At 31.7% G+C, this 17,812-nt stretch overlaps 2 protein-coding genes across 3 annotated transcripts in view; both read left to right on the forward strand.

The window, feature by feature from the left end:
• The window catches only part of LOC132731738 (uncharacterized), a 66,728-nt gene extending 63,786 nt beyond the window's left edge, over window positions 1-2,942 (forward strand). For both annotated transcript variants that reach the window (XM_060717988.1, XM_060717987.1), the window contains exons 3-4: window positions 1,261-1,350; window positions 2,794-2,942. In XM_060717988.1, coding sequence (XP_060573971.1) covers window positions 1,261-1,350; window positions 2,794-2,928 — 225 coding nt within the window. In that variant the 3' untranslated portion in view covers window positions 2,929-2,942. The remainder of the gene's footprint in view (window positions 1-1,260; window positions 1,351-2,793) is intronic.
• Window positions 2,943-5,562: 2,620 nt separating this feature from the next.
• Window positions 5,563-12,992, forward strand: LOC132731737 (uncharacterized). The gene is made up of 7 exons (XM_060717986.1): window positions 5,563-5,690; window positions 6,402-6,534; window positions 9,672-9,705; window positions 10,893-10,930; window positions 11,247-11,271; window positions 11,801-12,129; window positions 12,598-12,992. Exons 2-7 carry the CDS (start codon window positions 6,402-6,404, stop codon window positions 12,639-12,641), a joined length of 603 nt encoding a protein of 200 aa, XP_060573969.1. The 5' UTR covers window positions 5,563-5,690; the 3' UTR covers window positions 12,642-12,992.
• The last annotated feature ends 4,820 nt before the right edge of the window (window positions 12,993-17,812 follow it).

The raw sequence follows: 17,812 nt of genomic DNA on the forward strand, positions 1-17,812 counted from the left end.
ATGTTTCTATTTATTAAATGTATGCTATTTTAGCAGAAATGAAAATGGTTTCTATCATAGACTGACAAAAAACTTAAGTCCTCATATAGATTAGTAAAATATAATCTGCACCTTATAAACTGAATGATAATGCTATATCAGATATATTGTATCTGTTGTAATATGCAGTCTGTAAAATCATTTGGCATGCTCCTTGAACAATGGTTTTATAGGAAAATCTTTATGATATGTTGAGCTGATATTCCTTCACCATTTTAAATGGTCATAGAATAATGCTGTTTTAGGAAAAATCTTAATAGTATGTGGAGCTCTATTCTAAAATGTTGATTTTTCTTAACCATTTTAATGGTCATAGCATAATGTTATTTTAGGAAAAATCTTAATGGTATGCGGGTTCTATTTCAAAATATTTATATATCTCTCAACCATTTTAAATAATGATATTTTAGGAAAAAACTTAATAATATGTTGGATTTTATTTGCATATGCTTCTATTTATCAACCATTTATCATGCTCATTGAATAATGCTGGTTTAGGAAAAAATTTGAGTTGCATTTCCATATGCTGCTATTATGCTATTTCCTCATAAAAAATACCTTTTTAGGAAAATTCTTAATAATATGTGGGTTCTGTTTAAAAATAATGCTATTTCTTAACCATTGGACATGATCATGATTAAATAATGCTATTTAGGTTAGAATCTTAAATATATGTTGGGTTCTATTTTCATATGTTGCTATTTCTTAACTTTTAAGGAAAGTGAAAATTATAGTATCGTACTATAAGTGATGTTTCTATAAGTAATCAAAGTAATCAAAGCTGTTAGTCTGACATTAATTTTAGTTGTCCTATGTATAAGTATAATATGTTTGTTAAATCTGTATTTGATATAGCCCTCTTTTCATTTTTAAGCGTTTTACGAGAATTGATTAAATATGATATTATTTCAGGATCATAAATATCAACTTTCATTCCTTTTTTTCAGATACTAGTTCTCTTCTGGACGGGTGTCTGAAATAGTAATATTGCTACTTAAAATACCATATACATGTATATTATTCCGTTAGTTTCGAATGCAACTGTTAAACTATTTAACAGCTGTCAAAATGAAGCTATTTTTAGTGAGAGAAAAAAAAACATGTTTTTTTATATATTGCACTATCTGTTTCAAATTTTACTAATTTAACCTTTTTTGCAGGCACCAAATAGTATGACATTTTTCAAATCCTTCTTGTAATATATTACATAATCTTTTTCAGATGTTGCTATTTTTAAACCGTTTGACGGGCACTCAGATTGGACTTACAGCCATGAAAATGTTTGTGATAGATAAGCCTACCATTCTGACAGTAATATATTTTACTACATTAATATTTTATCAATTTGTAACGTTACATTTTATTATACCATATGAACACGTCGATCTGCATATGTGGTAATAATTAAGGAAATTCGTCTAAAGAAAGTGAGGAATGTTGCACTTCCTATTGATTCCTATTAACTCGATCAAACTAAATCTGCGATTATTTTCTGCTCAGCTCTCATGGGATCTACTATTTTCGGGAATTTCAATGCAAATAACTTACTTATATATTCATAAATGCAAAGGCACAACCCATGTTTGTTTTGGTGGATATCAATAAAAGTGTTTGCATTTGATTCAATAAGTGATCCATGTATTCTGGACAAGTTAATTGAAATACAGGCACCATATCCCTGGTGTAGTCCGCGGGTGGGCGGAGAAAATAAGCTCTATTTTTAACTTTCCGTGGTTTTATTTTGGCGGGAAAATAGCCGAGGACATATCGTCTAACTCACAGTGCAAAAAATTTATTGCCTGACTTTTCATGAAAGGTGGATCTTTACCAGAGGTTTTAAAATCCAAAAATCAAAGGCACTGATATTCCCATTAGTTTATATATGTTCTGTGTGTGAAGGGGGGAGGGGGTGATGGGGCGGGGGTCAAAGTTACAATTAACTTGTGCATATAAGTGCTCCATATATTCTGCTGAATTGGTTCGAGATACATATACTTACTTTACTTACCTTCAAAGAAATTACTTTCGCAAAATATCATTTATAGGTCAAATATGAGATTTTTATTACAAAAACTATTTAATTTTAGAAAACTTTAATGGGTTTGAATGATAACTAAATAGTTAATGTCTTTCTGTTTTAAAATAATAAAAATGCCAGCCCAACTGTCAAAATTTCTTTCAGAAACATATTTCAAGGAAAGATCGTTGGGTGCATATAAAGAGATCTTTACCCGACGTCTGTAATCTTTTACAATTTCAGAAGCTAATATTCGTTTAAATGTTTTTCTAATGTTGTACGTATTTATTCATCTTTAGAGAGCTAATCACATATAACCGATTGGACAGTATAGCAGTTATGAAAATACAAAACAGAATGTATACTGCTGTACACTGATTTTTAAAAAAAAAATATTCACAGTGTAATAACTCACTTTTTTTTCTTCACAAGAATTAAATGATTAGAGTATTATCCCTTTGATATATACGTATATAAAGATTTTGAATGACAAAGTGTGGCATGAATTGCTAACAGACAGACGGACGGACGAACGAACGAACGACTATATCATTACATTAAATCTTCAAAATTCTTTAGTTCATAATACTTTTGTGAAAAATTTTATTGAAATCCTTTGAGAAATGTTGGTGTTTCACACAAAATAGCATTTCTTTATACAAATAACATACTTATTGCATGACTTTCACAAACGTGCACGATTTTCACGAAATAGTTTAATCTATTTCTATTTTTAGGTTGCAGGCATGATGGTCACGTACTTTGTTCTTCTGATACAGTTTAAGATGCCGGTGTCTGCAGACTGCCATTGTAACATGACTGGGACAGTTTTCTTGAACAATGCCACATTAATTGTGTCACAAATATCTTGATGTGTCACACAGAAGCAACAAAAAACAACCAAAATATATAAAATCGGCATTGTTCGCTTCACTTTCTGTATATGGAGGAACCAGACAAGCGATAATATAACACAGATCGTCTTAAAATCTTTGTCAACTTAGCGCTTTTAAAATCAATCAACGACACGAAAAATGGCGAGGTTGGAATATTCTAATCGATTAAATAACTTTATATATGTGGCATAGAATTAGTTTCCATAGTAAGATCAAATAACTTAAGATAACAATTTCACACGTCTTGATGCCGGAGGAGTATTCCTCATATAAGGAGTATTTCTAATGTAAGGAGTATTCCTCATATAAGAATTTAATGAGGAGTATTCCTCATAAAATGATGAGTATTCCTTATTCCAGGAGTAGTGTCCTTCATATAAGGAGGATTATTCCTTATATAAGGAGGAGTATCCCTCGTAAAAGGAGGTGTATTCCTCATACATGTATAAATATGATTGTCGTCATATGTATTACAGTGTGAGTGACTTTTTATACAAACGGAATGTGGAACTGCATGAAATGTTTTCATAGATGTCGTGAATATCTAAGTAAAAAAGAGAATATACGCCCATGATTATTTTTTTCTATTTCCTTGGTAAAAACAATTATTATGAATAGTCAATTGATTATTTTTAATTCTAGATTATTCATCATTAAACAAATGTATAAAGGTTTATTTGTAAAATTAAGTTTTAGTTAAACTAAGATGAATAGACTGCTTTATAATGATATATTTATTTTTTAAGAATGTTATGTATGATTTTTTGTGGTTTCCTCTGTTTTGTGCTGTTTTTCTGTTCTTTTTTAAAAATGAAGTAAGGTCAATCTGCGAATATCTCTAGAGTTTATGTTAAAGTGACATCATGCCCATCCAAGGATATATATTGAGTGAACAGGTGAAAATCAAAAAAAAAATGCTATTATTCCTTTTACTTAGCAAGAACGATAAATAACTCACACGGCCCAATGAAATGTCTGTAAATATCCGTCGGAATTTACCGGTAACGTTCGATTTACAAAAGAATGGGTCAGTCTTTTTTTTATATTTTAGACAGAGTTATATTTCATTATAAACATTTTCTAATAAAAACTGTTTGTCAAACACCATATTAGAGTCAAACACCACATTAGAGCTTATGTTGTAATAATTTATTTGTATATTTTTTCTTTCGATATTTCATCCCCCGTCCTTGAATGCGATCACATCGACTGATTTTAATTGTTGTTTTTTATCTTTTTTTTCCATTAAAATAATCAGTAACATAATTAAACTTTTACCGCTCGCCGGAAGTAACTAACATGTGCAGACCAAAGACCCATACCGTCTGATATTCAAAGTTATGCCAAATTTTAAATTATGCTGTTGTCTGTACAGAACAGAACAGAACATAATCTTTATTTGAGAGGCACAGATTACAAGGTGACATTTATGTCTTTTTAGAAATCATGAGATATAATCTTGGATGTGTAATTATTTCAGAAAAAAGTATGGACGATAAAATGTGTCAATATTTATTATATATAATATATTGTTTATATACATGTAATGTTGATATACTTACTGAGATATTGTCATATACTTGTAGAATGATTTATCATAAGAAAACATGTTTTGTTAGGATTTTCTTCATATTCTAACATTAAATTATGTCATTAAGATATGTCATTAAAAATAAAAAAATAGCACGTGTTTGCTATTAATTATATTTTTCATAAATTGAGTCCCTAAATATGTTATTTTATGGTGAAGAGATAAGGCACATTATGCCTAAAAACGAATAAATTTTCCTTCTTTATAAAGAGCAAATTCGAGTAATTTAAGGTTTAAATAATGGTTTTATAGAATGTTTTCAAACCTTTAAGCTTACACATCCCTTTATCTATATTCTTCTCACTTTCAGTATTTTATACATATTTGATAAGCGTTCACATGACCAGGAACGCTAAAATCACGAGGAATTATTGCTTTAGATTGGTGAACAAAATCAAGTCGGAAATAAACTGATATATTTTGCATTTTACGTGATAGCTCGACGCTCTAACGAAAAACAATTATTGAAATAGCAAAAATGAAGAGATAGGAGCATCCGATTTATATGGTGGCTGATTTGTGCCATGTCGTATTTTCGATCCGCGGGGCGCCCGGCAAAATCACGAAAGTACGTTAATTTTGTCGTACTTTCGTTCCGCGGGGCACAAGATAATACGACAAAGTCACCACCTTGCTGTGTTTTCGGCTGGCGCCCCGCGGATCGAAAACACGACATGGTACAAATCATCCACCATAGATTTCTGTTGTATCATATACATTGTTGTCATTTTTTAAACAACATCTAAGATCTTTTTTAAGCAACAAATAAACAATAAACCATTCTTATACAAAAATACAAACATACAATAACACCTGATATGCACATAACTTGTAAGTGCATTAAGTAAATATAACACGTTTAAGTCACAATCAATCTTTTATCATATCGATATGTAAAACTTCACTTAACAATAACCAACAATTATCAAAATCAAAGATAACAATGAAATTATCAGCCGGAAGTGTTTTTTTTTCTTCTTCGAGTTTCGTTCGGGGTTTTCACACACCGTCACAACAATAAAAAACCCACAATTGTTACGTAAAAAATATCATCAGCTGCAAATAAAAGCATACGTAGATTTATTTAATTATTAACATTGTTCAAAAAGAGCGGATAATAGAATATTCGTGTGATATATTTACAAATGTAAGTTAATTCTAATTTTCTTTTCGTGTTTCTCATGAATTCAAGACTACAAAAGCTAAACACAATGATTTAACAGTTAGAATGGGCTTTTAAAGAATTTCTTTTCGATGTTTGTCTATAGTCTACGCATCTTCTTCTTGTGCTCGCAAGAAATGATACATTTTTGATTGACAAATGAACCTTGCAATAAATCAGACAGTGGTAACAGGTACTTGTGCTCTCCATAAGCTATTAAGCCATACTCGTATACATTAAATTGTATAGACTCGCAATAAATCATACAGTGAAACCGTTTATATACATGTATATTAAAGAGGATTCCAGTTGATATTCTCATGTTCTGTCCTTATATAAACAGCCCGATAGAGCCGACAGACGTTCATCAAACAAATGAATTGAAGTTCAAATGTGTTTTAATTATATAATTATGAGGAAATAAATTGAAATTCATTGGTTGAAACGAGTATGACGTCATATGGGGTTTCTATACTTTTTAAAATGCTTTTAATTGTTGCAGTTTGGACTTCTTTCGTTTTGTCTGAGAGAATGACACAATAAGCCATTGAAATAAATACGATGGCTTGTCGGAATTTAATTTAATAACAAACACATACTTGAACAGATAATAAAATTCTGTTACTTTTCTGGTTTTTTTCCTAACTCTGTAATAAATATATTTAGAATTCATTTTAGTTGTAACGTTAATTCCAGATGACAAACTGTATTTCTACAACAACTTTCACAGCGTCTATTGCGTTTTTCGCTGTCGGCGCGTTACTTTTTTTGGGAACTGCCATATGTTGGATACATCTCGTCTGCAAAAGAAGGCGCAAAATAATGAAAGGTATTTTTCTTTTTCTGATTAGACCTTAATTTGTGCTACTATAATACATGTACGTATATAGAAATATAGATAGATAGATAGATAGATAGATAGATAGATAGATAGATAGATACTTTTATTTCCTCCAAAGATGAAGAGCATAACAGTATTTACAGATACAATATTTACAGTAACAATACATGTATAATACCATTTAAATATTATGCGATAACATTACAAAAATATATCATAACAAAAACAAAAATCATATATATTGTGGGATCTATATCAAATCTTTCATTCTATGGCAAAAGTAATTCACACCTGTGTTTAATTTATTGATCTATTATCTAACAAGAAAACATGGCAACTACAAGTGTATCCTTAATATGATTGTAAGCATTTCTCCTTTATATAGCTTCAACGAAATCGAAACTAAAGCTTTTTAAAGTGGGAAACACCTTTTATTGATTTCTTAAAAATAATGAAGGGGAATTGGCAAAAAGTGCTAAATAAAAGTCATATCTTCTTCTTAACAGAAGATATAGTTAATATAAAGCTGTAGTTAATTATTTTAGTATTTTCTTCATTTATACAAAAATGATGAAAGATTATGAAAGGAAAACCCGATTTTATACAGTTTTGAATAGTGTAAAACTTTAATAAATAATTCATGAGATATTCTACTTATTCATAGAAGTATTTATATTTTAGTTTCCTAGCACTCGAGGATTAAATATATCATGGTTTATTTCTTACATAATTACAGATAAGACATACGTATCAGAAAACATTTCTCATTGGTACAAATACAAATTACAATATACACAACATATAACGTTCGAAAATGTATCACAATTCATGTCAATACATCATTTAATCTAATAAACGTAATAGTGATTTAGTTAATGAGAAGTTTATGAAAATGCGTTCGTCAGTTTTCACGGCGAGCCCCATTATAGTTTTACATTGTTCAAGAGGACAATCTGTTATTAACTCACGGAACCAAGTTAATCCCAGACAGTCTATAAGCATGTTCCACAAATTCTCACGTTCTCGGGTATTTCTGATACAGAAACAGATCTGGTGTAGGATAATATTTTCTGTATTAAGTTTACATTTTGTGCACTGACGCTCATATTGTCGTGAAACCAATAAAGCGATGTTTCTTGAGAGTTTCCTGCAGATATGTGATAGGGAAGGAGTGTTCCTGCTTACGAACCATAGGCTCGAACACTGGCTAACACGAATAAGGTTATTACAAACCCACAAATGTCCAGCTGAAACAATACAATCTATTTGATATTGGTTTTCCGACTTAAGCACTGCTTTGACGAGAATATCTTTCCACTGCCATTTACTCGGAAATAAACTCGATTGTAAGTAATTGTACATTACATCAGTCAGAGAATATTTGCAGAGGATCCTATATATATCAGGAATAAAACCAAAACGTTCCGGAAATCCATTATGATATCTGGTTAAACGATAATTGAATATTTCCTTCGCTAAAAATATGCCGGACAATCTACACAATTGCCCAAAGAACTGCAGTTTCCTATATTCTATCAGGGTCTCAACACTCGTAATATTAAGACAAATACGAGTATAGTTTGAAGATGCGTTTCTTGGAAGCTGTTGCATATGTTTTAAACAAACGTTTTGAGCAGTCTCGAGTAAACGTATATCGTCTTTAGAATAGGAGCTCCATATTTCACAACCATAAAGTGCTCTGGGTAGCACCACAGATTTGTATATTTTACTTAAAGTAACAGGGCTGATAGAACCCACATCAAGACTTCCGGCTATGCTGAAGTACGTTTTCTTCAGCTTTGAACATGCGTTTTCAATGTTAGGTTTAGTAGATAGAATCTTTTCACTGATAACACCTAAATGACAGTAGCTTTCGGTTTCAGAAATAATGTAAGGCCCCATACTAAATCGTCTGCAATGTATTAATTTGTGTTGTTCATTCATCACGACAACTTTACATTTTTCTGCATTATAATAGTATCTCCATTTCTTTGAATAGTCCCAACATGTACTTAACATTTTGTCTAAACCAGTTTTTGATAACGAAACAAGTACCATATCGTCTGCTACAGTTGGAGAACACACATTGAAATTGAAGATGCACATTCCTTCGCCTCTATCCTCAAGTTCTTCAATTAATTCATTGATATAGACTAGATACATCAATGGCGAACTCTTACCGCCTTGCCTTGTGCCTTGTTGGACAATAAAGCTATCAGATATCAATCCTTGACAACGAACTTGACATTCTGAATTGACATACAATGAATATAGAGATGCAAATGTAGTGTAGTCAACACCATACAAGAAGTTTGTAAAACAGTCCGTTATGCCAAACGTGGTCAAAAGTCTGTTTTCCATCCAAGTAGCACACATATACCTTCGAGGAATTTTCTTTTGCAATATTTATTTCGTTGTCAAAGTTGAGTTGAATTTGTAAAATATATTTAATAAAAATGGCTATTATAATTATGATTGACTAATAATTGGTAATGAAAAATGTTTATAATACAATATCAAATCTACCTTAATTATAAAAAGATTGTCGCACTCTTTTTTAAGAATTTAGCATTACCGATATATTCTAATGATATTTATAGAAATTTCCGTTGGTCTTGTGGATTATTGGTTATTATTCATAAGAAAAGTGTAGAACATTTCTGTACATGTACATTGATTAAGTTCATGTTACTATAAAAAGAAATACACGAAAAAAAAGATGATATGCAAGTGAGTTTTCGATAATTTCAAATGTGTTACTGATAAATTTTATCAATTTAATTCCCTATTTCATGGAGATTGAAATGTATATCTTTTAAAGACCGTATGACAATTGATTAGTGTACTAGTTCCAGTTGGCTCGGAACATTCCGTTAACTTCCGTAACTACATAAAATACATCTCAGTTAATGAATCAAAGAAGAAAATAAATTTTAAACAATCTTATCGGCAACAGTTTCGTCAAACAACATGTAATAATTACAATATCGTATTTTTATATACCCCTACGTTATTACATTTGCTTTGTAATAAAAGAATAAAATTTTACTTTGTAATAATAACATAAAATACTGAGGCAAATAAATGCGATCATTGTGTTATTCCAAATTCTATCTTTTTTACAGCTCACAAGAGACCGCTGCCATTGACACCTCCTTCGTGAGTATAAGCGATACAGAATTTCAGCGTCATTTATAATTTTATTTTGAAAATTTATCAAGGATTTGGACAAAATCAAAATCTAAGGAAGTGAACACATCTGGTTATTGGGAAAATATTGTCCACCAGTTTCTGTTTTACGCCGGACCTTCATCAGGATTTAATCCGTTAAAAGATATTGCCACATAAACAAATTACTTAAAGGAACTCCACTGAGGTCCAATAGCCTAAAATAAGAATTTGAAGTTCTTATATAAACCATTTTCAAAAGATATGTAAGAAATATACTCATAAATAAATTGAAAATCGTATTGTTGAACTATTCTTTGCCCGAATTGAATAAAGAGCGTTGCAACGCTATTCTTTTTTAAACACGATTATAATAATTGTTCTGGAAAAACAGAAAGAGCGAATACTAATCATTGGTCAAGACCTTCATCAAATTGAACATTAATTCCGATTTTTTTAGATCCATAACATCAAAAGATCTCAGTGGAGTCCCTTTAAGCTAAATTATGCTAGCATGTGTGACTTAAATCAGCACGCCACCAGATACGTGTTAATTTTCATGAAAATTTTGAAAATATATTTTAATATATTGTGAGGTGAATAAATAAAGTAATTTCAATCGGCACTTACAATCCAAGAAAATTACCAAAAAGTCGACAACATAAATTATGCAAAAATAGCTCTTACTGCCTTAGTACCGCAGTAGAAATATGGTAATAAAATACTGCAAAATCAGTCTTAAAACGCACATAACATATAAATATAACTTTTTCTTACAATTTTGGAACATTTTTCTCAATATTGATTTTCTTGAATTATTTTGGCTCATCTGAATGTGTGCAGCTTTCAAAAGCAACTAAACTGTGTCAAAATTGCCGCCCTTTGTGGCAGAAATATAATGATTAATTCAGAAAATTCACACATATTTTGCATTATGTAATATGCATAGCATTACAGGGTTATCGATATTTATACACTTTTGTCATTTTCCGTGTCTTTTGTATTTTTTTAACTCGCAAACTGCAGACAAACTGCTTTCCAAAACATTATAAACTAGCATAAGTGACAAAAATGATGGCAAAAGTAAAGATACAATTTATTTAAAATGTATATTGTACACGGAAAAGAATTCTAGCAGTTTCTTAAACTCAATAAAAATTGCTTTCTTTCAATTTCAGAATGACATTGGAGGTTACGGCATCAGGGGCCTATATAGGTAAAACAATGTTGGCTGGCAATTATTTTCATCATTTATAGATATAAATGTTACTTTTGGCTAGGTTAATTCATTATAGAAGCATTATCGTCGGATACCGACGGCCGAACCATTAACAGTTACACATTAATCAACCGTGGGTATCCGGCGATATAGAAGCACGAGCACAACCTAGAAAGTAAACGTATATAATAAATTATTAGTGCATAACAGTTCTTGCTTTATTTAGTTTTTTTTTTTAGTTTAATTTTCAACAATATACATATATTACAATATACTAGTAGATTCATCAATGCTTTATCTTCTTTTCCTCCAGATCTACAAGACATGAGTACCATTCAGTAAGTAACATTTATACATTTTCTTACTTTCATCTATATATACAGAGACATAGATAACAGAGATAGGCTACTTCCTAGCCAGTTAAAATATCACGCGTGCCTACTAAACCAAAAACTTGTAGCAAGTAAAACTTTTTAACCAGATATCAAAATCGGTAAAATAATACATTTTCTGAAAGCTTATGCATTTGTCTATGGCTGCAGGTAAAAAATATTTACAGTATATATATATAACAAAATCATATTGTATTACCTTTTCCTTTGTTTATTGAATTAACGGAAACTTACAAAAAAATCTCTATTTGAGAAAAAATAAAAATAAATAAATATGTATTATTATAGTCCTATTTGACTGTGTAAGATGTGATAAAAGTAAACAACAATTTTATGAGATCAACTGAATTCAATTTACGATGCCATCTGATCCGGTGCTTGGGGGGCACCAAAAGAAATAATCTTAACTAATGCAAAAAGAGATGTTCTAGTCCTCTACAGTAGTGTTGTTAATTTTCTGAACTGTTTATTTTAGATATGAATCTGTAAATGCCACAGCCGGTGCCAAACCACCCGAGATGATTCAATACATACCACGTGATGCTATGCACGAGACTTTTGATGGTTCCCGAATGCCCTGTACAGAGGCCCCTCAACCGCCCGACCACCAACCAGCTATAATTAGTAACAAGCATGAAAACCATGAAAACGTGACAAATGAAACCGGAAGTGGACGTGATGAAACGGACGTGACGCACGGTTATGTAAATGATAACCAAGGTTTGGCAGAAGACAGTGACGTTCACGACTTTGAGAGTACTTATGAAAATGCCGTAAATCGAGACAGACCACCGACAATACCAGGTTGATATATCTTTGGATAAATTCAATGTTACAGGGTTACTCATCATAGTCAATACATTGTGTTTGTTTTCATTTTCTATACTTCTTAACATTGATGCCTGTAATTAATCATTTACTTTTCCAACAAAATAACACTTGACTATGCATATCCAAGTGAACATGGCGAGAGATATTTTTTTATTCATTAAAAGGGAGAAGTTGAACTTAGTTTTGCATTAATTGGAGCAATTCGTCGATTATCCATAAAGTCTAGTATACAAAAAGGCCGAATTGCAATTATTTTTGCACAGTCAAGTAATAAAACAATTTTCATTTAAAGTGTAAACAAATGAACAAGAGGCCGATGTTACATTTGTTAACTTTTAATTGGATCCATATCTCTACCATTACGTTTTCAAATTGTAAGATACATTGTATATTTACATTTTCAGTCACGTTTTTTATTCTTCTCTCTTTTGATTCTTCCAGGACGAAAACCATTAAATGAAATGAAGAAATCGACTTCGGCATGAAGATGAAGAAAACGAGGCAGAAAAAAACCAACACTTCAATTTGTTTAAAAAACAACAACATGACGTTGTAATGTTTAGCTGTTTTTTTCTGGACATTTGACATTAGAACGATGCTACTCAGTTTTTTTTCTAAACTTGACTAAAGATATACAATGTAAAAAAGAGAGAAAAAAATTATGTACTGTACATTATACTTTATTTTAACTTTTATAAGTTAGTATTCTTTATGAACTACTAAACATACGGCATTTTTCCTTATTACACGTTTAGAGATAAAATGGAAACAGTTTTCAGCCCCGTTTGTAAATAGGCAATTTACCTTTTGCGACAATAAAATTGTACAAAACACAATTGCTTCCAATTTGTTTTGTTTCCAACATTACGGAATATATGTTTTAGCATTGCCACATTCACAATATTCATCGATCATGTACAAACTGAGTATGGCAAGTCCGTTCTAAAGAACACCCGCTAGTGTCATTATCATAAATTTGATTTTTTTCCAGTCATATATACATGTGTATCAAAAGTTGGCAATTGTCCAAATCTAAAAACCTGCGACACCTGTAAAAATTTAACGCACGTGCCTGCTTTTTTCCGAATCATTTTTTACATATATTACTCCGGCAGACGTACGTTTCAAAAATTGCTCAGCCATGCGCCACAGCTTTGTGTCTGTTCTGAATTATTAGTATTTGGACTATCTTAACTGATATTTGTTCATTTTTAAGTTTTGGTTTCTAAAGACGTTTAGGTCATGTACCAATATACAAATACACGTGCCTAAATAAGACAGACTTGTTTACTGTCAACGAAATTAACATATTCTTTTCAAGTACTGCAACTTCTCCTTAAACGTAACGCAAATTAGGTGGGGAACACAAACATATTGTTTCAAACTAATCCGACACACTACTTTTAACCAGGGGCCGTATTCATAAAGCTCCTAAGGGAAAAAATTCCCTTAGATTCTAAGATTTCCCTTAAAAAACGTAAGATTTCCCTTACTTTTTAAGAATTTCCCTTACTTTTTAAGAATTTCCTTAGTTGCTATTCATAAAACTCCTTAGGACAAAAATTCCTCAATTTTGGCCGATTTTCCCCTTAAATATTAAGGTAGCCCATATGCTCCATTAACTTTTAAGGGAAAAAGTTAAGGGATAAAAATGAAGAAAAAAAATGGCCGATTAGCAGACGATTTGTTCATTCCCTTTCTCAAATAACAAATCCAGCTACTATCCATTTTGGAATCGACGGAGATTTAATCATAATAGGCCTAATATCCGATGAAAATAATTCGTTCGTATATTAGCCAAACAACGCATCTAACCGGAAATTTCCGTTCCAGTGGAGGCAATTTTCTGAATATTTTAACATTTTAAATGAATGCTTTATTGTATGAAGAACGTATTTTACGAATGCAGAACTGACTTTTTATTGTCTTAAAAAAGAAACAGTATGTTTCCTGGATATCCCAATCCTTACACGATGTTGGGAACGTGCGATAAATCGGAGAGCTATAAGTATAATAGTGTTTCGGACTGATATTTCGGATACGGTTTGACATCTACAAAAGTCAACATTATAATGAATGCAATCAAGTTATAATAAGAGAATATGGAAGAAAATTGAAGATTTATATTCAATACACTCTTTGATGAGGTTTCAAAAATGTTAAAAAAAACCTCCATTTTACAAATATACACTCGAGAAAAAGATGTACAAATCATTCACCTGCCGACCTGGATTCAGGACTTAATTTGCTAAAAACTTTTGGTAAGTAGATGTACGTTGATATGTATTTCTTTAGCTTACACTCAGATAAAAGGAACTTTAAGCATAATATTATAAAAATTTAAAAGTAGAAATGTGACATGCAACTAGAGACTAGTAGGGTTAAATTTCCAATTCTAACAAGACCCGCATTTTTTCCTATTGAACATAGAAGAACAGAAAGTGTTTGTTATTATGCATGTGACGTAATCATTATACACGTGACGTAACCACTAAAAAATCCGACGCGCTGAAAATAAGTACGGAAACAAATCAGGCGCAAATTTGCTTAACTATCAAGTACGGCAACATTTATTTGTTGATGTTGTGTTAGAATCGAAATAATATATCCAAATCAGTGATTTTATCGCTTGATAACATCACTGTTTGTCGTTCGGATGCGCATCATGTTATATCACTCGGGCTAAGCCCTCGTGATATAATTCCTCGCATCCGAACTCCAAACAGTGATGTTATTGAGTGATAGAATCACTGTTTGGGATATATTATTTCTTAAACAACTGTTTTATATAGAGCTTTATTGTCTGAAGGGTAGGAAAACACTTCACCCCCAGACGGCAGACACTTCACCCGTCAAGACACTTCACCCCTCATCCAATTTTTTTATTTATTTAAATTATTTTTAATATTATTTGATTAATAACTTTTTAATTAAAGGACTAAATAATATTGTATGTAAAATAAATAATATTGTATGAAAGATAAAAATATACTGGTTTTCCTAGCAGTTTCCGTCCCCTAGCAGTTTTCTGGTCGTTTATCATTTTCGTCCAGTAGTCTTTTTTTACCAGTAAGGCATCCACATTACTTCATCAATCAGAGAGACATTTGATTTCTATGCTAAACAGTACAATGATTTATTTGTTTTGAAGTTTTTCCTTTTATTTAAAGTTACATTTGTAAGAGAACTTGCGACTTTCAAAAATAAGCAACACCTGGGGAATTCTAGTTTGAATATCCATGCGCAATAACTTAACCCCATTTTAGGTAAATCAATACTTCGGAAAATATTTTTGCAGACTACACGGAAAAGGTTGGGAAGTTCTGTTTGTCTGATAAAACCATCTTAACCTTTTACCCCATGAGCATATTGCGAAAAATGGCCGTTTTCATTGAAAAGCCTCCTGTAACAAGTTCAAACTGCTATGAAACTATGAAAAATGCTTCAATACTGATGAAACTTGGCACAAATGTTGACTACACCATAGCCTCTGTAACAGCATGCTCAATCGTAAATTTCCTGTTACCATGGCAAGGGGGGGACGTCTCAAATTGCCAAAAATCACTATTTTGCATTGTTTTTTTTCCATCAAAACTGATTTCAAAGTGCTGCAACTTCTCAATGAATAGAGATAGAGTAAAAGGCTTTTCAGCGTCGGTTACTAGTTACCCTAAGATCGACCTGAGGCCATTTTAAGCTTGTCACATGTCCAAAATTTTCTTGGCGATGAGGGGACTCTGCCCTCCTTCAAACCCCCAAACAGAAGGGGATATATCCCCCTTCTGGCAACCCCCTGATGTAACATTTGAATGGGGGACCGCGCCGAAAAAGTGGTCACTTTTTTTAACAAACATTTCTCAAACGAAAACCAGTGTTTGGGGCCTAAATAGAGCATTTTTTTCAATGGTTGAGGCCTTAAAAAGGGAGGGGGGGGGGGGGGGGGGCGAAAAGCCGTCGAAACACGCTTACATGAGGGAAAAGGTTAACATTGCTTTATGGTATATATACATTTAAGGAAAATCAATGATCCCTGGGGTGGGGCCAATTTTAACCCAAGGGCCCTTATTTGAACAAAAATTGGTAGACACCTATTAGAAGATGTTGATGCTAAATATCTTAGCTCTAGCTCTAAAGGTTTTTTAAAAGAAGATTTTTTAAGTTTTTGCTATAAACATAAAGGGAAAAAGAACGACCCCCTGGGGTGGGGCCAATTTTGACCCCAGGGCTTTTATTTGAACAAACTTTGTAGACACCCACTAGAAGATGTTTCATGCTTAATAACTAAGCTCTAGCTATTTGGGTTTTTTAAAAGTAGATTTTTTAAGTTTTTACTATATACAAATAAGGAAAATCAATGACACCCCCCCCCCCCCCGGGCGGGACCAATTTTGACCCCAGGGCATTTATTTGAACAAACTTGGTAGACACTGACTAGATGATGTTTCATGCCAAATATTTAAGCTCTAGCTCTTACGGTTTTCTAAAAGAAGATATTTTAAGTTTTTTCTTTTTGTTGCCATGGTTACCAGAGTTCTGCTTGGAATTTAATTCTTTGAATAATTTTTAAAGTTGACTACCAAAGGAACATTTCTGTGAAGTTTGGATGAAATTGGCTTAGTGGTTTATGAGGAGATGTCATTTAAAGTTAAAGTTTACGGACGGATGACGGACGGACGAAAAGCGATCACAAAAGCACACCATGTCACTTTGTGACAGGTGAGCTAAAAATTTTCCAGTAACTGTGATATGAGCCTTTTTTGTAGGGCAAAAGAAACAATATATCCATTTTATTATTTACGTCTTATAAATGAAATATTGAGAAATATTGATGAAATAAAATGCGTATTTTCATTTTCCGTATTTTCACTGTAAAAATTTATTTTTCACTGCAGTGAAACATATTTTCCATATTTTCACTGCATGGTGTCTTGCCGGACTTAACTTTCTTTTAAATTCTGCCAGTACACAAATTTTAAGGGAAAGTCCTTCATTTTTATCGCAAAAAAAGAGTAAAATGTATATAATATTAATAAACAGAAAATTCAAGTTTTTTCTATAAAAACATGATTTATTTCATCTTGTGGCATGAAAATTACCATATTTCACTCGTGGCTACCGCCACTGATGAAATATTTATTTTCATACCACTCGATGAAAATAAATCATGTATCTATAGAAAAAACTTGAATATCCTCTATGTCTTTGGTCAATTACATGATAGCATAATAATAAAATATGTTATGACATATATATCTTAACGTCTTGGTTAAAACAATAAAGATACTCAATCACTATTGAATACATTTAACATTTTCTACAGAAATAATTGTTAAACACAAAAGAAAAAATATGGGGACTGAAGTGTCTCAATCAAATTTCTTAAAATGAGGGGTGAACTGTCCGAGGGCTGAAGTGTCTGCAAAAAAGGGTCTAGGGTGAAGTGTCGGGGGTGAAGCATCTGTAAATTGTATGAAGTAAAATACTTGTCAAAAATCTTAATATTTTTAATCAAGACAGAAAAGTACAGTGTAAGTGTATCCAAATTCTCTGTTCTATTTAAATTTAAGTGAATGATTAAATGTAGAATTTATCACAGCTATTCATGGTGTAAATGTACATGTATAAAAGTAGCCCCTTTTTAATATAAAAATCTTTC

The sequence above is a fragment of the Ruditapes philippinarum genome, unplaced genomic scaffold, assembly GCF_026571515.1.
Source record: "Ruditapes philippinarum isolate M1 unplaced genomic scaffold, ASM2657151v2 ctg767_1_1_1_1, whole genome shotgun sequence".
In the NCBI taxonomy this organism is placed as follows: domain Eukaryota; kingdom Metazoa; phylum Mollusca; class Bivalvia; order Venerida; family Veneridae; genus Ruditapes; species Ruditapes philippinarum.